The 20560-nt window shown below is 39.5% G+C and overlaps 1 protein-coding gene across 1 annotated transcript in view; it reads left to right on the forward strand.

The window, feature by feature from the left end:
- The first annotated feature begins 5963 nt into the window (after positions 1-5963).
- The window catches only part of fer1l6 (fer-1 like family member 6), a 31892-nt gene continuing 17295 nt past the window's right edge, over positions 5964-20560 (forward strand). Inside the window, exons 1-22 of the mRNA XM_031306457.2 lie at positions 5964-6534; positions 7760-7848; positions 8513-8624; positions 9166-9220; positions 9609-9740; positions 9829-9891; positions 10101-10179; positions 10603-10759; positions 11582-11768; positions 12815-12916; positions 13034-13124; positions 13313-13430; positions 13525-13744; positions 14149-14257; positions 15169-15412; positions 16078-16198; positions 16559-16659; positions 17160-17262; positions 17516-17635; positions 17849-18001; positions 18102-18273; positions 19272-19396. Of these exons, the coding sequence (XP_031162317.1) occupies positions 6500-6534; positions 7760-7848; positions 8513-8624; positions 9166-9220; positions 9609-9740; positions 9829-9891; positions 10101-10179; positions 10603-10759; positions 11582-11768; positions 12815-12916; positions 13034-13124; positions 13313-13430; positions 13525-13744; positions 14149-14257; positions 15169-15412; positions 16078-16198; positions 16559-16659; positions 17160-17262; positions 17516-17635; positions 17849-18001; positions 18102-18273; positions 19272-19396 (2688 nt within the window). The 5' untranslated portion in view covers positions 5964-6499. The remainder of the gene's footprint in view (positions 6535-7759; positions 7849-8512; positions 8625-9165; positions 9221-9608; positions 9741-9828; positions 9892-10100; positions 10180-10602; positions 10760-11581; positions 11769-12814; positions 12917-13033; positions 13125-13312; positions 13431-13524; positions 13745-14148; positions 14258-15168; positions 15413-16077; positions 16199-16558; positions 16660-17159; positions 17263-17515; positions 17636-17848; positions 18002-18101; positions 18274-19271; positions 19397-20560) is intronic.

Raw genomic sequence — 20560 nt, forward strand, 5'->3', positions numbered from 1 at the left:
CGTTTCCACTTACAAACATAAATATATTTACCGAAAATAATCGCAAAAATAACTTGCAATGTTTGCATCCAAGGTTTCCATAAAATAAGTTATATCATTATGAAATGACGCTATATGTTATCCATTTTTAATGACAACCAATTATGAATATTAGACAAAAACACAAAAAATAAATGGTCAATGGTTTCAGCTTCGGAAGAACAAAAGGTGCAAGGATCAACTTTAAATTTAAATCGGTATGTTGCTGCTATGATGTTAAAATGGGTTTCTGTAGGGCTTTAGGAGCAATGGGACATGATCTATAAGAAGAAAAAGACTGTCTCCTTAAAAGGGACCTCTATGTTATCCCGTACAGAGCAGGAGTTGAAGTTGCCACATTGTATTTCATTTAAAAATCAGACTGACCAACAGACAGAAATTTACATCACCAACACCTAGAGAAGGCAAGGAAGGTGCAATCAAGAGAAAACTGCCTACTGCTTTGAATCATCTCAAGTACAGTAAAAGGATGGGAATCGCTTTACAGATTTTTGTTATTGGATCTTGGAATTGTGATCACATTTTTGTAAATGCACTCATGTTTTAATCACTGTGAAAAAAAGAATAAATGTTTTGCTTTTAAAGTGTACGGGTAACTACAATACGTAGAGACACTATAGTTTTGTTTTGCAACAAGGTAATTTCTGATTAATTAATTTGATATGGTGAAGAACGGTGTGATTTCCTCTAGTGATTTGGTAATAATACTTTAAACTTAACACCAAAAGCCAGAGGTCATTTCCTGGAAACACATCTGGTGGTTTCAGTGAAATAAACATGAATCATGGCGGGAAAATACCTGTGTTTCATTTTGTTTTGTTATTTTTAAGTTATCTTCAATCCAAATGCTGTCTGCTGATCCAATCTGACTGACGATGTGTCACTGCTCTGTTTACCAGGGGTGGGTTTGTTAACTCTACAACTTCCATACATCCTGGTACATCACATGATTACCAGGCTACATGACACACACACACACACACACACACACACACACACACACACACACACACACACACACACACACACACACAAACACACACACAAACACACACACATAAGTGCGCGGCACTATCTTTGTGGGGACCCATCATTGACATAATGCATTCCCTAGCCCCTTACCCTAACCTTAACCATCACAACTAAATGCCTAACCTTAACCCTCACCCTCACCCTAACCATAACCTAATTCTAACCCTAATTCTAAAACCAAGTCTTAACCCTCAAACAGCCCTTTAAAGTTGTGGGGTCCAGCATTTTGGCCCCACAAAGCTGTCCGGACCCCACAAATATACTGTATTCCTGGTTTTTGGACCCCACAAATATAGTTAAACAAGCACACACACACACACACACACACACACACACACACACACACACACACACACACACACACACACACACACACACACACACAGGTTTGTGGCACTATCTTTGTGGGGACCCGTCATTGACATAATGCATTCCCTAGCCCCTTACCCTCACCCTAACCATAACCTAATTCTAACCCTGATCCTACAACCAAGTCTTAACCCTCAAACAGCCCTTTAAACTTGTGGGGTCCAGCATTTTGGGCCCCACAAAGCTGTCCGGACCCCACAAGTATACTGGACTCCCGGTTTTTGGACCCCATGAATATAGTTAAACAAGCCCACGCACACACACACACACACACACACACACACACACACACACACACACACACACACACACACACACACACACACACACACACACACACACACACATTAGGTAAGTAGCTCGGCCTCTGCTTGTAGCTTGTCATTCCTTTGTGATCCCCTGATAAATGTTATGTTATTGTTAATAAAAACTTCAGGAGGAAGCAGTTGTTATCTAACCACTGTCACTGAATCACTGGATAATTGGATAATTAGACAGGCAATGGAAAGAAAAACAGCATTGCAGAGGAAGTCGGAAAGTTTTGAGCGACAAGTTAATGCATTGCTGGTTTAATTCTTGTCATGGGATGTTTTGACAATAACTACAATATAAAATATTGCCAGACTTATCCTTTGCCTCCTGTGTATTAATAGTCAACCATGAAATGACACTAGTCAGCCGCACTCATAAATAAATAACTGAATATGAGCATTAGTCCACTCTGTCTTGCTCTGCTAACCATGCCAAACATATCACATGTAAATCATATTGTTTTACCTGTAATATTTTATGCTTCATGTTACATTTTGTTAAAGCAAGAAATAACAGCAATGCTACTGATCATAATACACTCAATACTACAGTACTACTTCAAACAACAGTATTCAGATTACTACTCATACTGCTTCTACTTTTATGGCAACACTAACACCATAGCACTAGTGCTACCAGTGCTTTGTCTATAATTGTGTGATATAGTGTGAAATAAGTTATAAAATTATCAGAAACACTACAAATCATAAAGTCATAGAAAAATATAATACTATTCGAACTCTTGAACTTCCCAGCAGGTAATCAAGAAAAAATAAATAAGGCGTGGGCCGTGCATCGGCCACATGCTCCCTCTGCTTTACAACTTCATACTCTGAACAAACATTTCAACCACCAATCACTAGGTCAGGCTGTTACTTCACCTTAACGTCTGACTCTGACTCTGTCTGAGCCAACACATTCTGACAGGATGCAGCCGAGCGTGTCCAGCTGCCGGAACTGATGAGTAACACTGACTTCTGACTGCCCAAATGGATCCCAAACTAAGGTATGGCACTGGCTCTGACCTGTGGTTACTGCAGTGATGTTTGGTGTTGAGTCAACGGGCTAATGTTGTCTTTAACTGTGGTTGGATTTTTTTTACACTCTGCTAACCGGAACTGAACGTAGGCAATGTTTAGTTTAGTTTCCGTGATCAAGACCAAACCCAGAAAAGACAACAACAGTTCAAACATTGTCATCTTTTTGTTGTCTTAAGTGTTGTCTTAAATACAGTATCAGCAGATATCAGGACTGTAAAGTCCACCTTTGTCGAGTCCAAGACAAGTCCAAGACCATGTTTACTAGGACTAGTTGAGACTGAGTCTAAAGAGGTTCAAGTCCAAGTCAAGACCGAATCCAAATGAGAGACTGTCAAGAAAAAAAATGAATCCTCTTCAAGACCACCTACTTCCCTGTTTATAATTTATCTGATGCGAGGGACAGTATATCTTCTATTTTAAGATGATCATTTTGCTTTATTATTTGTAATAATCAAAAAGCAAGTGCAGAGTAACACACTATAGGATTATATGAGGCCATATGATTTACTTTAAGTATAAAATGGAAATGTTCCCATTCTTGAACTTAATACTTGCCTTAAAGCCTCCAGAGTACAAAGTGCTCGCTGACATTGTGTCTGTGGCCAAAATGAAAATGGTTGACACCTGATGATTGAGGTATATGACGCAGCCAGGTGTATACCAGGCAACCAATGTCAATGCCTGTTCCAGATGGATTTTGAATTAAACTATTACTTGTTTTCTGAACTAGTGCACTACATCAATGGTTTTGTTTTGAAGGAGGAAGTTACTTTAGAAAAAAAAACATATAGTGCTGGACTCAGTCGAGACCAACCATAATATTTGGCCACTCCAATAGCTGAGTTCGAGACAAGTCCAAGTCCAAATACTAACGAGTCCGAGACAATAGAAAAGTGTCTTGAGTCCAAGAGCGGGCTCAAGTACTACAGCCCTGGCAGATATACTATATACTACACTATGTGTAGTTTAATTTCCGTGATCAAGACCAAACCAAAAAAAGAGAGAGAAAAAGTACATAAAAGGTTCGAAGATTGTCGTCTTTTTAGGTTCACACTTCTGTAAACATAAAGTCAGTGTTGTATTATATACAGTATCAGCAGAAAATATCAAAGTGTCCGCCTCATTCATTTCATTGAGACCACTGCTTAAACACAGCAGAGGCTCTGGAAAATGCAGGATTATCCGGCAAAACAATTTGCTCAACTTATTCTGAAACCAAATGCAACGTCATCCAGTAACAACCCGTTCTCACTCCCAACTCGTAACATACTGACGCTTGGGCAGTGGCTCTCAGCGTCAGATACCGACGCAAAAATCCCCCATCAGCGTATGTATGGAACTCACCGGGCAGAGCAGCAGCTCGACGGCGGCAGTGCAAGATGACGTAGTATTAAGAGCGACAACGGTAGCGAGTAGTATGAAAGACAGAAGTACCTGGAAAGGACGTTGGTTGGGGTGATGGATGGGTCAAACAACACAGGACTTTCACCCAGGAGACCAGGGTTTGTGTCCCGTTCTTGTCTCGCGTGTTACAGAAACGTACATTTTGTAACCCCACCCTCTATTTTTTCCTAAACCTAACTGTCCCGTTCTTGTGCCGCATGTCAGTTAAACGTACATCCCGACCCAGAGCGCCGAAAAGTGACGCCAAGAGTCCCAACCAAGCGCGTCTAAATATGACGCTAAAGGAGACTTTTTGTGTCAATAACAAGCGCCAAAGGCACCTGATCAAGCGTTGCTACTTGATGCGATGGGAGTGAGAATGTGTTGCCAGTAACACACTGAATTGGCCAATCAAATATGTGCATGTAAGCGCACCTTCCTGGTAGATTTCTTTGCAATGTAAATGTGGTAATTAAACTGTTTATGTTACCGAGACTGAGGATAAAAGGATTATCACCATGGTAACTTCCCGTATTTGTAAAATTATGAATGAACAGCTGTGCAGCATTTTAGCATCTGACATACCCCAAAACTCATAAATATAAATACTCAAACTGGACTTCTTGTAAACATGCTAAGGGAAAATCCAGTTACTGACCATCAAATCATTCAGCCTACGTAGTAAGTCAGTGTGAAGCATAAAAGTAGGTAAATGAACACTGAAATAAAATCTGTTATATCAGACCTGTTTGATACCCAAACTTAGCTAAATCTTCATTAGCAAACATAATCTCATGCTTATAAAAAATACTTCAACATTCGAGGGATAATGCTTTTTTGCTGTCTCACCAAGAGTTGCATTAAATCTACCATTTGTATATACACTTGACATAGGGTTTAGCGTCTGGTGATATATATTTTTTTTTCTTATCAACACATTCCAATAAAAGACCAAAACCAGCAATACATTGCTCCTACGAAACAAATACTACATGATGTGTCTTCTTTCTCTGCCCTATAGAGCTCAATTCTTGTCCAAAAATTATTAAAAACACATCACACTGCAGGAAATGCTTATTTGTGCATCTAACCCATATTCATCCATGGCGGAAAATAGTCCCCATTGAATGCACGAATTTCCTGCAGTTTGAGTAATGTTTGCAGAAAAATGACAGCGACCCGCTGATTTTAGGAAACTACTTAACTTTTTTTTTTTTTTATTGAATTTGAATTGAATTTGTAACTTGTTTTTAAAGATGTATGTCTTCAGGGACCACAGGGCTTGGGGCTGAGTGCCCCACTAATGCATTGTTGGTTTAATTCTTGTCATGGGATGTTTTGACAATAACAATAGAATATTGCAAGACTTATCCTTTGCCCGCTGTGTATTAATATGGATCCATGCAGTAACGCCAGTCAGCAGCCGCACACATAAAGAAATAACTGAATATGAGCATCAGTCCACTCTGTCTTGTTCTGCTAACCATGCCAAACATGTCCAACTTCAATCATATTGTTCTACCTGTAATATTTTATGCTTTATGTTTCATGTTAAAGAAGATATTTTCCCATATTTGCACCGTCACTTTCACCTGTAAAAACTGAACTGATTGAGAAAACAGTTGAAATCCTCTTATGATTCTGTAAACAGTGATGTATATACTTTCTAAGACATGTGAATAGCTCTTAAATGGAATGAGCAGGGCAGGTCCCTTTACCTAAACCACAAACTAACACAACACTGTAAAGAAAATGAGCCGCTGGAACCACAGCCAGTAAAACATTGGGCAGGATAGAATCACAATATTTTCTTTAGAACAAGGAGGAAGAAGCCGAGCTGGACAAGGGATATTCAAGACTGGATCAAGTTAATTATTTGGCTATGAGGAAGCAGGTGTGGAGAGTGCGCAGACGTTTTCGTGAGGATGAGTTTCTTTATTTACAGTGCAGTCAAGTCAAATGATAAAGGCACTACTAGTGAAGGAAGGGCTGTAAAGAGTGAGCAAATGATGATGACTAGAAAACTGACAGCATAATTCTGTGCTGGAAATTACCCAGGCTCACTCAGGTGATAACAGCATGCTGTCTTATTCAGCTTTGTCCAAGACAGGGACAATGTCCTATGTAGTAGTCTGAGCAGAGAGAGATGAGGCGATAACAAATCATCAGACTCCCTTTAAGCACACAGAATGCAGGAAAGCAATCAGATGTGAGTTGTTTTGAGTTGTTTTGGTGGAAGTTAGTTTTTAGTTGTAACCCGAAGGACCCGAACCCTCCGGGTGCCTGTTAGTGAAAAAAGAAATACGTCTCTGGACTTCAGCAGAATGGATTTCTCAGACAGTCCTGAAACCCAGCGGCGGTGAGCAATTTAAATGATTTTTGTTTTTGAATATTTTGTTGCATCTAAGTGACTTCTGTGTTACTTTTGACAATCCAGGATCCATAAGCTATCAGTCTGTCAGTTGAATAAAATATTGTTAGTTTTTACACTTAAGATTTCAATTAAGGATATCTTTTTCCTGTTTTTGGAGACTGGTGGTACAGTGAAAAAAATAAACTCTGAGATAATGGTCAATATTTATAAAGGAAATATCAGAATTCTTGAAGTTAAAATATTGTAAGAATTAGGTTAAAAAAAGGAGTCATATAATGGGAACATAATAAACTGTTCTTAAACAATTTTGTTTACATTTTAAATTACATTTTAAACTCAGTACAACTTAATAAAGTATTTTGTGGCACCTCGGTTTTTACAAAAAATAATTATATTTTATTTATTCCCAAGGAATGTTTTTGCAATAGTAAACTGAATTTAAAGAATATTTGAAGGTTGTTGTTAGAGGGAATACTTCAAGGGACGTTATTGCAAAGCATTTTTATTTTATTTTTACAAAATGTTGAATGCATCTTGAACTCAAGATGCTGCAACTATTCATAGACACAGAATCATATTTAGTTGCATACATGCATCTAACTCAGCTTGGTTTTTTACTTATATGTGAAATAAAAACCAGAAAAGGCAAGAGGCTGTGTGTCGCAAACTGAGGTAAAAACGCCAACTAAGATGCATATTCCATGTACGCTGTATACATGTCCAAAGAATTCTTCTTAAAGCTGAATAATATCGGCATAATATCCAAACGAAATATGTTGTTTACCTGACCCATATACATTTTGCAAACTTGTCATATTCTGAATTAAATTGGAACATTAGTGTGCATGTAAACGTAGTCAGTCAGTGACTGTCCCTGACCCCCAGACATGAGCAAATCTTCCTTTTGAAGAACCACAAGGCCTGTACTGCAGCCATCTTCACCTCTTGCTTACGTTAGGGGATTTTTGCTTTTAGTCTGGCCTTCAGTAATCATGCTACGTTTGATTGAGGCTTTGCAAGTCAAGAACATTAGCCAAAAAACGTATTAAATCCTACATCATTCACCCAAGACGGACGTGTCAACCCTCAACCACAGGTCTTTAGCGTGATGGTTTCATTTCAGTGAACTCCGTATGGAAGTCATCTGTAGCAGAGAAGCTTGAAAATATGATTTGACTGATTGAAAGTTTTCCTTCTCTTCTGTGAGCAGAAAGGCCAAGTTGATGTTTGGCCTGAAAGGAAAGAAGAAGAAGAAGGAAGTCAACACAGACCTGGTCCTGGCAAACAAGGGAGCTGTGGGTGAGGCCCCGGGAAAACACACACACACACACACACACACACACACACACACACACACACACACACACACACACACACACACACACACACACACAGGGTTGTATTTACGGTGTACAATAGAGTAGGTATTCCTGTTATATCACTGTGGGTGAGACTAACCCTTGTCAAACAGTCACATGTTGAACACTGCTGCAACAGCAATTAACGGTCATTTAGGTTTTCAATGACAACACAGAATAGTATCCTCACAGGATGTAATTGTCCCTGTTCCCGTGTGCTAAAAAAAAGGTCATCTGACAGGATTTTAAGATGGTCGTTTTCTTCTGTGGTTAATTATTTCTACATCCAACAGGATGTGGCAATGGGATCAATCAGTATGGATCTGACATGAAAATCTGCATATTATTGAATATTTCAAAGTAGTTTCATTATTTTAAGAGACTTCTTTGTGTTATGTCACTGTGCTTGTGCTAGTTAGCGAAAAAGATGGCTGACAACCAAGACCTCATATTGATAGATGATCAAGATTTGTAGTCATACATAGAACAACTAACCTTTTCCCCCTAATAGAAAGCTCACAGTACATGTAGTTAGACATGTTCTTTATTTCTCTTGGCTACATGAAGTTGTGCAAAATAAAGTCTGTCTGTGTTTGTATACGCAGACAGTGGTGCGGAGGTGCCTTCCGAAGCGTCTCCCATGCTGGAGGTAATAAACACTGAGGACCAACCAGGAAGCTCTGCAGTCAGAACCAGAATAATACCAAACAATAAGAGGTATGAAATATTCACATTACAGATAACTTATGCAGTATTTGGGAGCAAATACGAGTATTTAAGAAGCAAAATGCTGCCATGTACATATATTTAATTACCCCCAAGTGGTGTTTTAAGCACCATGTTCTTCTTCAGACAAGCTTTTCCTTTATTTTTTTTTGTCTGATGAAGATCTTGACACTCAAAACCTCACTTGGCGGTAATTAAAATATGTTCATTGGAGCATTATCTAGTGTGCAGACTCTATTTTTCCGTCTTTTAGATTTTCTTCTGTCCAGCACATGGTATTTATCGTCTGGATGCCTGTGCTTTTGTCAACCTTAATGCACAGACATAGCACATCACAATTTATTGCCAGAAATCAAAAAAATAAACATGATCCTGTCACCAGGATCATGTTTAAATCCTGTCACCAGGTTGTGTCAAGTTTCTATTTATCTTGGTGGTTAATTAAGTGTTCTGTCTGTTTGTTGTGCTATGATGATCAGTCTGGATGAAAAATGTAACTGAGACACTGACCTGCACAGTGAAACTTCCACAGGGCCAAACTGAGAACTTGCATCCAGAAGAGTGAAGGGAAACCTCAGCACTTCCAGGTAACAGCATACAGAACACACAGTTATGGAATATATTTGTGTTTTATATATTATATGAAATGTAAGATTAACCTTGATTAATTCTCGGGGGAGCGCTGTCGAGTAGTAAGAGTATTCATGAAAAGAAAAAGGTACAGGAATAATTGAACATAACACAAGTGACCATTTTAATGCAAATTAAAACCAAAAAAGACAAAACAGCACACTTTTATAATGCTCTAAATTGATGATATAAATTAAAATATAAAACACATGAGGGAAAATATGCACAATATCATTACAAAACAAACATTACGAAACAGTGTGCTTTACAGTGTAAGACATATGTTTGTATATGTGTAATTTATATAGTCTTTTTGGGAATAAATCCTTCTCATCTGGCCCGTAGATTGCCATTAACATCACAGAGGCCAGGCAGCTGGTGGGAGAAAACATCGACCCCAGTGTGGTGATTGAGATCGGTGATGAGAAGAAACAGACTTCAGTCAAAGAAGGAACCAACGCTCCCTTTTACAATGAGGTAAGAATCAATCCTGAAGAAAAAAACAAAAACATTTTAATCATCTGTGTCTCAGTCTAAAATTGTCCCCCTCTCTTCTTTTCACCAGTATTTTGTGTTTGACTTCTTTGCCCACAAAGAGGTCTTCTTCGATAAAGTCATCAGGCTGACGGTGAGTAAAAGAACAGCCAATGAGCATTTCAAAGATAAGTTTTAGGTGTCTATCATTGTAAATGATCAGTTCAGAAAGCCTAAAAATTGGATGATGAAAGTAAATGTTTGCTTGCATGTCCTGGTAGTTTGGAGTTGCGAGGTTTTTCAGTGGCCTGTCAGTTTCAAGTTTGAGCTCTGTGTCTTGTCTGTGTCTCTTAATCTCACCAGGTGATGCACTCTAAAATGCTGAGGAGTTTCTGTGTTGGAGCCTTCAAGCTGGATGTGTGGACAGTCTACAGACAGCCAGGTAGCTCAACTCTTTCTGAAATGTGGTTAACAGCAGCTGCAGTGATTTGAAAAGGCTAAAGGTTTATAGCCTGCCAGAGGCCATTACATTATTTTGAACCTGTTTTTCTGATTTATCTAATTCCCTGGGTATAATTTATGTTTAAACTTGTTTTAATCTAGCTTTATTTCCACAACATTTATGAAAAATAACATATATGCACATTTATGTTTTAAACTCAGTTTTAACTTGTTTGCATTTTAATGTTGTTTTATTTCCACAACATCTATGCACATATGTATTCATGCTTGTATGTGTATACATATACTGAACGTCTTTGCGAGGCATTTTGGTGCAAAACCAGTTTGCTTTTTAAAGTGCTTTTTTAATGAAATAAACTTGAAACTTTGATTTCATTTCATTCTCTTTTTCTTGCTACCCCAGGTCACCAATTCATCAATAAGTGGGCAATGCTGACCAATCCTGGTGACATTAGCACTGGGGTCAAAGGTTATGTCAAGTGTGACATCAGCGTCTCAGCGAAGGGAGATGCCATAAAGCCAGGACCAAAAGCGAGTGATGCTGAGGAGAAGATAGACAAGTATAATCCCCATCTTTTTTCTAAATGTTTTGCAGTTTTTCTGCTTCATTAGACCAGTTAGGTTTTCTGAGAAAGGTTACAGAAACAGGAACGATATAGTAAAGGTATCTAACAGTAGTTGTGAGATAGAATCTAACAACATCAGCATTACCTCTGGAACTGTATGCCTTCACCTCTTATACCAACAGTTTAAAATGTCCCACTTTCATTTTTAAATTATAAAAACCTAGAATTGTAAGAATCTAAAGCCGTTATGTATACTCTCTACGAAGCCACCTGACTCCTTTGACAAAACTCATTTGGCTGCCATCTACTGTAGGTAATACATTGACTACGGAAAAGTATGTCAAATGACCACAACTCGCAATATCCAAACTATTCCTTTAATGCCTTCTTCAATTTCAGTTTATAGCAATAATGAGTGTATCTCTTTATATGCAGATGACACCCTGCTCACCCCTCTGCCTCTTAGTATGTGTGAATACTCACGGTCCCCAGAAGATGGATACTAATTATTTTGGTGACCCTGTGACCTTTTGCCATGCTCCAACATTAGGCCAACATTTCCACTTTCTTGTAATACATTTAAGATGGCATGAATTTACTGGGCACATTCATGTCCCTAGGGGATGAATTCTCTCCATTGTGAACACTTTGAGCTTCTTATAATTTGATGTAATGAATATTGCACCCTCTTAGAGTTATTAGCTGGGCTTTCTCTCAAGTTGTTGCTGAAAAACCTGTTTTTTAAAAAGGCTTTATAAATCAGTTTGGACTGGGTTGAAATATATTTGTGTGTTGCTGTGATGGCCTTTTCTTCAGGAACCTGCTGATACCAGAAGGTTTTCCCTCGGAGCGACCCTGGGCTCGTTTCTATGTGAAGGTGTATCGCGCTGAAGGCCTTCCACGGAACAACTCCAGCATCATGGCCAACGTCACCAAGGCCTTCATAGGAGACAACACAGCACTCATCGACCCATATGTAGTGGTGGGCTTCTTCAAACAAGTGGTGGGTTGAATATCAACTACTAGCATATGTCATTTTAATATAGGCTCATTTAAAAACTAATCAGGAAGCTATTTTTGTTGTCCAATTATATAATTGTCCAATTCTTACGAGTAAGACAGCAGGTATGTTTTTGGGCAAAGAGGCTCCAAATTGCGCAAGATTTCAAATACAGAGTTGAATTATTGATTCACAAATGTATTTTAAGGAACAGGTTAAAAAAGTTGTGAATACAAGAACAAATTCTAAGTAGTGAAAATTGATATGACTAATTTCAGACACATTTGTAGATCTAACATAAAAATGGTAAATTTTACAGATGTGTCAATTACTAAAGGTCTCATATTGTTAAAGTAAGTTTTCAGTTGTTTTTTATTATTAAGCAGGTTGCGGTGCAGAACAGAAACATGCACACAGCCTTCATTCAGAAACTGTGCCTTAAGACGAGTAGTCAAGGCTTCTGTACGGTTGTGATGTCACAACTATACTATATATAGGTAAAAATGCCGCTACAGTGCTGTCAGTCATTCCCCGGCTGCAATGACGGATCAGAGACTCTGAGAACGGAAATGCAGAAGACATAGAAACGCTGACTAATCAGAGCAGAATGGGCTTTTCAGGCTTAAAAAGAAAGGCGCTAAAACAAAGCGTTTCTGACAGGGGTTAAATACAGGTATATGCAGACAGACAGCATGAGAAAAAGTATGTGTTTTTTAACATTAAAGCATGGACACATATTCTAGTAGAGACCTAAAATACAAGTATGGACCTGAAAATTTGCATTATATTGGACCTTTAAAAATGTATACAAACATATCCTTTTAACCTCTAAAGCTCTAAACCAAAAGTCATCACTTTTGCATTGTCCTGAGGAAAGATTAACTTAAAGAAATAAAGAAATTTTAATTACGCTTTGCTCTTTTAAAAAAAAAGAAGCTTGGTCCATTTTTAGGCATCCATGTGTAGCTTTCTTCTCATGTTTGGAATATAGCACAAGTTGTTTTATGTAAGTCTAAATCATCTTCCAATCTTCCTCCATTGCCTCTCAGGGTCGCACATCTACACAGAAGTCCACAGCAGACCCGGTGTGGAATGAGCAGATTGTCTTCACAGAGATGTTTCCCCCTCTGTGTCAGAGACTGAAGATTCAGGTCTGAGCGTTACTATGTAGGAGGTGGAACTACTGTATAGACTGTATATATGTACAATTACACTATGCATAACCAGACTATAAACCTCACAGGATGCTGACTTCTTTCTCCTCACAGGTCTGGGATGAGGGAAGCATGAGCGACGTTGCCATAGGAACCCATTACTTTGACTTGAGGCGCATCTCCAATGAACAGGATGGCGACAGAGGTGAGGAGAGATGAAGGGAGGGATGGGAGCAGAGATAAAGTCATGAAAGAAGGAAAGGCGAATGGAAAGAAGAAACGTTTATGGGAATGATAGGTTACATATGTGAAGGGGACTGAGGGAGCACAGTGAGGACAGACAGGAATCATGATCCAGTTTGTCTCTCTTCATCTTATTCTCTCTTTCTCCAGGGTTTTTACCAACTTTTGGACCTGCTTGGATTAACCTGTACGGCTCTGCCCGAAACTATTCTATAGGTGATGACACAGTGGAGCTTAATGAGGGCATCGGAGAGGGCGTGTCCTACAGGTCAGTGTTAGATACATTCAATTATGAGAAAAATGTATAGATAGTTAACCAACAACTTACCAACAACAAGTTCTCCAATCCGTGCATTTGTCAGGGGTCGGGTCTACATGGAGCTCACAGTGGAGATCCTATCAGGAGGGAGTTCGGAGTCCAAACTCAGGCCATTGAAGGACACTAAAGCAGGGAAAGTAGGAGGGAAGGATGGTAAGACTCCTGCAGGAGGAGGAGCGGTAGGAGCAGCAGGAGGAGCTGCTGATGATGACAAAGGAAAAGCTGTGGCTCCAGAAGTCCTGCCTGTGGAATCTCCTCCTGTCGTAAGAAGTTTTCTTTTAATAATATCCTTAATGTTTTCCTACATAGAAACACGGTTTAGTAATTTAATAATACAATATAGTTTCGTCACACCAATTGGTAATAATTATTCCTTTTTTGGTGAGATTGGTATGGCAAATGGCTCTGAATACTACAAGGCACATGAGCCTTTGCTATGGAGAAGAGTTTCTAATCACTTTTTTCAACATAGTTACTACTGTCTGCACTGATGATTCAACTGGTAGAGTTTTGTGTCAATATACTGTATGTGCTGCAGTTGCCACAATTGTCATGAGTCTATTTGTATCGATTCAGCAATTAATGTTGCAGTGCCAATGGAAATGTCTATATTCAGGTCCCGGAAATGCCTCATTATGACAGTCTACTGTGATGTTTCTGTGTCCAGCTGAATTCAGACAACATTGAGAGCTTTCTGCTGTTCGGGGCGTTGTTGGAAGCCACCATGATTGACAGGAAGATTGGAGACAGGCCCATCAGCATCGAGTTCTCCCTCGGTAAGTCTCCAAATCTACTGATCTCACTCCTTGTCTTTACAAGCGTTGCTTTGAATAGTAACACGTCTCACATAAAAGTACTTTGTAATCAAAGGCGCTCATAATGTTCCGTTTAATACGTCTTGATGCAACTCTTGAGTAGTTTGTGATGTTATTGCTTTGAATTTGAGGATTTGAAAGTGTTTCTGTTATTTGGTCCACCCTGCATCTATCACTGAAACCAAGAATACAGAGTACAGTACAGTAGGTTAAATTCCTGAAAACAGTCACACAGTCAAATGTGTTGTCACACATTTGATGGCAGTGGTGTCCAGCAGTGGAAGAAGTACTCAGATCTTTCACTTAAGTGAAAGTCGCAATACTACATTGTAGAAATACTCAGTTACAAGTAAAAGCCCTACATTTAAAATGTTACTTTAGTATAAAAGTATACTTAAAGTACCAAACGTTAAAGTACGGATTTTGCAGATTGACCAATTTTAGAATAATGTACCCTATATAAAGTTTTTGGATTAGATTGAATTATTGATGCTATAATGAGTACATCACTTTAATATTGCACCTGGTAAATGTGGGGGTTCATTTTAATTTGTTTATACATATTTTATATATGCTGTATATATACAGTATACTTTATATAATTATTTTATATACTGCTGGGTAGCTTGTGAATTCTTATTGATCTAATAACATCTTAATCTACTTGTTGAGTATATTTTGTATTCTATTCTGGATCTGTAAAGTAACTAGTTAGGTACTAAGTTATCAAATAAATATAGTGATGTAAAAAATACAATACTTCCCTCTGAATTCTACTTAAGTACAGTGCTTGAGTAAATGTACTTAGTTACTTTTCACTGCTACTGGTGATAAATAAGGAAACCTTCTTCTTCTTTTGTTTCCTCGCTCAGGTAACTACGGTAACATGTTGGATCCTGCAGGCCAGCCCAGCGCCCCTGTTCCCAGTCCTGCTGTCAGTCGGAGGAGAAAAGGGCTGGACGTCCCAGACAGCGGTGACTTGTTTGGCACCTCTCCTCTCAGCTCCCCCTTTGCCACCCCGTCCTCCCCCCTCCTACCCAAAGAACCTCAGGACTCCCCTGTGACCTCTAAGTCAACCACGCCTCCACAAAGGCCGCTCATCGTCGACGGAAACAAGTTGAGCCGCTTTGTTGTTTGATTCTTCACGCTCTGTTGAGCCTTGAAAGAAGTTCTATGGTTTTCTCTATGTTGTCTTGTGTGCACATTATGTACACTGTCTCAGACACTACTGAAGGAATGTGGCTTATTATATAATTACAGTGTTTGGCCTTTTAATTTGTCTTTGTTTGGAATTACAAAGCATTTTCCATTTAGTTTAGTTGAAAGCTCTGGACATGGACAGTAGTTAAGAATTTTTTGTCAAACATACTGTACTTCTTTTTTTAATTAAAAAAGACTCCATAATATTGTCATGAATTTAACTTTTTACAGTATTTGTAATAGCAGGTGTTATTGTGTTATTTTGTCTTTTAAAAGTTACAGTCTTGCTTCAAGATTCAATTCAAATTAAGTTATCCAGCATCTAATAAATCTAGATATTTAATATTATTACTAGCTATCTCGACCCTTTTACGTTTGGTAATTACCAGTAGGAGAAAGGGAAACAAGGGGTTTTGCTCCTTTTCTTCATCTTGTAGCTCGGTGGTGAGTGATGTAATCGTAGTGTCTTTCAGTTCCTGCGAAGAGGAGCGTTTCCTAGCTTTACAAGATATTGCTCTTCATTGTTTTCTCCTAGTGTTCTGTAGATAACTGTTGTTGCATGTGCGTGTGTGTACATTTAGGTACTACATGCATCTTCCCATGAAGAAGCAGAAGCCGTGTATTAATGTGCTGAGTCACTGGGAGAACCGAACCTACCGACTCTACAACTCTAATATGCTGGAGAATATAGCTGTTCTGTTTGTATGTACAAACACACGCACGCACGCACACACACACAAACACACACACACACACACACACACACACACACACACACACACACACACACACACACACACACACACACACACACACACACACACACGTTATTTTCACTGATCAAATTTTGTCAACATGATCTGATGTGTGCTCTTGCCTCATGGGAAATGTATTTAAATCATTAAAAGTCTAAAGAGCCTGCTAAAGCATCTCTTTTTTGTAACATTGCAGTGACCTGACATAGTTGTAATAGTGAAAAGTCACTGAAAATCCTACCTCATAACTCTGTGAATAGTTTCACTGCCATCCCAGTAAAAAAACTCATATTTTTTTGTCTTTTAGGAGGAGGGTTTGGAATTTGCAGCCGAGCTAAACAGGCAGTCAGATCCAGGGGCGGAGCATATGCTCAAAACCATCCTCAAAGAGTTCTGTATGGACGCCAGGTATTCTAACAAGAGCATAATAACACTGTAACAGCATTGTGAGAAAGTATATAATTACGTCATAGCCTACATTAATCTAGAAGTTTGTCCAGGACTGAAACTTTGTTTACAAATATGTTCAACAGCACTTGACTTGAAAGTGTTCATTCTAAACCCATTTGAATCTGTGACATATCAATGCTGTTGTAAAGCATCATTTAATTTTTTAATAATTCTTTAGTTCTCGATAGTTAGTTCTCGATAATGTACGGTACACCTCTCAAATGTTCCAGATGTGCCAATGGGTGAAATCTGATTGTGAACTATAAATCAAGAGGACTGTTATATTCTATAACGCACAACTATAATCCCACCATAACTCTACTGTTGTTCGGGGGAGAGTGTAGACAGACTAGTAGTTCACAGAGAACCAAAATAACAACAGCATTCACTGTTACTTTAAACACTGAAAAGGACCTGCAGAATATTTAAGTGTTGCAAACTGTTCTGTATTTCTGCAGGAGTTTCATAGCAACATCAGAGGCCAAGTTGAAGGCAGAGCTAAAGTCGAGCTTCCTGACACAGCTGGATAGGAAACGCCTCACCATGTGTAAAGAGGAACTGGTGGGGAAATCTGAGACATACACAAACACACACACACACACACACACACACACACACACACACACACTAAGAATACTTCCTGACTTGGGTGGCGTGGGTGGTTTTTCCAGGTCAGCAGTTTATATAAAATGTGTACATCAATAATAACAAGCATAGAGCATTTGCACCAAAGATGTGCACAAATCATGCTTTTTAACAATGTGTGTGTGTGTGTGTGTGTGTGTGTGTGTGTGTGTGTATGTGTGTGTTGCAGGAGAGTATGATAGAAGAGGCCAAGTCCTTGGTTGAGAGGAAGAGAAACACTGGTGGGGTGAAAGAAATGCTGCTGGATGCAACAAAACTCACACACAAACTACGCTTCCTTGTGGAGGAGGTATGGAACTCACCTTGTGTGTGTGTGTGTGTGTGTGTGTGTGTGTGTGTGTGTGTGTGTGTGTGTGTGTGTGTGTGTGTGTGTGTGTGTGTGTGGTGTGTTTTTCATGTACATCCTAACAATTTGTTTGTAAGAATTCACTGTGTTTATTATTTACATTGCACATCCAAAAAACTTTTCTTACACACATGTGCACGCCTTCACATTCTGCAGCCCCAGCACACAGTGCCCGATGTATTTGTGTGGTTGCTAAGCAACAACAAGCGTGTTGCTTACTCTCGGGTGCGTGCCAGAGACCTGCTGTACTCCAGCAGCCGGGAGGCCCGAGGAATCCACTGTGGCAAGATAATAACACTGTTTCTAAAGGTAAACACACACACACGCACACACACACACACACACAAAAAAAGAACTTTAATGTAGGGAGGCTGGCAGAAAAAAAACCTGAGTGTTTGAATATGTGCAGCCTCCAGGAAAGCGTGTTACAGGCTTGTCAGTCCAAGCAAAGCTGGATGTGTATCTGTGGTATGGAACCTGTTCAGAGTCTATCCACATGCTGGACGATCTGCCTGCAGGGTTCATTTCGGCCAACGGGGGCGCTGACGCCAGTTGCCCTCCAACAAGCCTGCTGTGCACAGGTGAGAAGCAGTGCAGAGTCTTTTCTCTGGTTATTTTTGGTCATTTTGTCTTTGAACTTCACATGTAGCAAATGGCATTTCTTAACATTTTTTTAGCTTCTTTTTGACCACTGACTAGAAAGAGACAATGTTGACAAAATTATTTAGGGCTGCAACTAATGATTATTGCCATTGTCGGTTAATCTGTTAATTATTGTTTTGAATAATCCTTTCGTTGCTTGGGCTATAAAATGTCAGAGAATTGTTCCCTTGATCACTGTTTCCCAAGGCCCTAGAATACGTCCTCAAATGTCTTATTTTAAACTGATGCTTTAAAATCACCCTTAAAGGAGAATTTCGGTCGATTTCAACACGTAGCTCTGTTGTTTGTAAATTTGGAGTGCTGTCAGTAGCGAGGAAAACGAAAACAATCGGTGTTGCCTACACCGTGTTATCCTCCTGCTAGAGTTAGCACCCATGAGGCTGAAACAGGGCAAGTTTTATACGTGCTTTTAGCCTCTTAACATGTTCGAAATGTCATTACAAGTGCCTACCCATGTGAAGTGATTCCTTCCGAGTGAACATAGTGAATCTGACTGCAGTAGATGTGAAAGAAATGCATGAAAGTTCTGCTTATTCGGCTCTGTTTAGTTCCAGGGGTTGAGACGGCAAGATTTAGGGAATACAAAGGGATACAAACTACAACACCAAAAAGAGATACAAACAAAAATATTTATTAATTTAATGACTAAATAAGGTATTGTCTCCAAACTTACCTCAATTACAACGTGTCTCCTGCTAGTTGTACTACAGCACTTCAAAAAAATAAGCATATGCCTATTTTTGAAAATATTTTTGTATCTCTTTTCGGTGTTGTAGTTTGTAGACGGTCCCAAAGCACTCGTCTTGCCTTCTCAACACCGGACAGCACTCCAAATTTACAAACAACAGAGCTACGTGTTGAAATCAACCGGATTTCTCCTTTAACTACATGTTATGTCGTGAATCTGTGTCTCCAGAGCAGTATCGTTTCCAGTTGAGGTGCCACATGTATCAGGCTCGTGGTCTCATCGCTGCAGACACCTCCGGCCTGTCTGACCCTTTTGCTCGAGTCACCTTTCTGTCACACAGCCAGACCACCAATGTAAGTGAGTGTTTGTGTTCCTAGAACACTAAATAAAGCTTCTCTGGGATTGCTGATCATCAAGCTGCTTGTGTTAGAACTGCACTTTGGTCCAACAGCAGATTGTGCCTTTCATGTACACTAGAGCCTGGATCGGCCTGAGCCCGACAGAGCCGTGACCGAACCCGGCCCGAGCCCGTCAGGCATTATGATATTTATGTCCGATCCCGGCCCGAGCCCGACACAGTTAAAATCTCGTTGTTTTTTTTTCTCATACTAATGACACATGTACGTTTGTTTGTGTGGAAAGCCCGCTTTTATTAAGCAACTGGAAGGCATTCGGAAATGTCAACAGATGAGCGCATCAGCGCACACGGGGGAACAAGCTCACGTTAATAAGCTGTTTAATTTAAAATGTTCAATGTGTTAACCTTTCCTGATCGCTTCGATTCCGACCGTGATAAGAAAACCAGGGGAGACTCGTTACCTCCAGGGCCGACGTTATATAACGTCGGGGTTAAAATCCCGTTTCTGGTGAGCAGATGAATGAACTTGGCTTTCAGTCTGGGGTTCATCTCGGACACCGCACACACTGTGTACAAAACTTAAACTTATTCCACCAACTCTGCTCCAGTCGCATCTACACGTCTGCTTTCTCTTTTCTCTATCTCTCTTCTGCCCACTTTACACACACACTGAGCTCTCTTAAAGGAGCCGCAGCACCATTTTACAACAAATGCCTTATCGCGCTGATGTGACCGAACCCGGCCCGAACCCGACCATCATTTCTAAATATCTGTCCGAACCTGGCCCGGCCCGTCGGGTACCGTCGGGACCCGTCGGGCTCGGGTTGGGTATCCAGGCCTTAATGTACACACACACATTTTTAACTTATTACACTAATAACACTCAGATAAAGGAATAACCTAAACTTGAAATAAAACTTAAAGCATTTAAAAAAAAAAATCACATTTACAGATATCTAGATTCTTTTGCTTCTGATATAGTATTTTACTGGTGTACATCTGGTGGCCAGTCAGCTGATGCTAACTTTATTTTTGAGATGGGACTTGATTAATAGTTAAGTAATGGTCTTGTTATCAGTTAGTTAATTGTTTCATAAGTGCTTTGTTAATGGGTTGTGTTGTACACTTGCAATCCAGTGTAATTGCGTCTTACTGTGTG

The sequence above is a fragment of the Sander lucioperca genome, chromosome 8 (genome assembly GCF_008315115.2).
Source record: "Sander lucioperca isolate FBNREF2018 chromosome 8, SLUC_FBN_1.2, whole genome shotgun sequence".
NCBI classification, from domain to species: Eukaryota; Metazoa; Chordata; class Actinopteri; order Perciformes; family Percidae; genus Sander; species Sander lucioperca.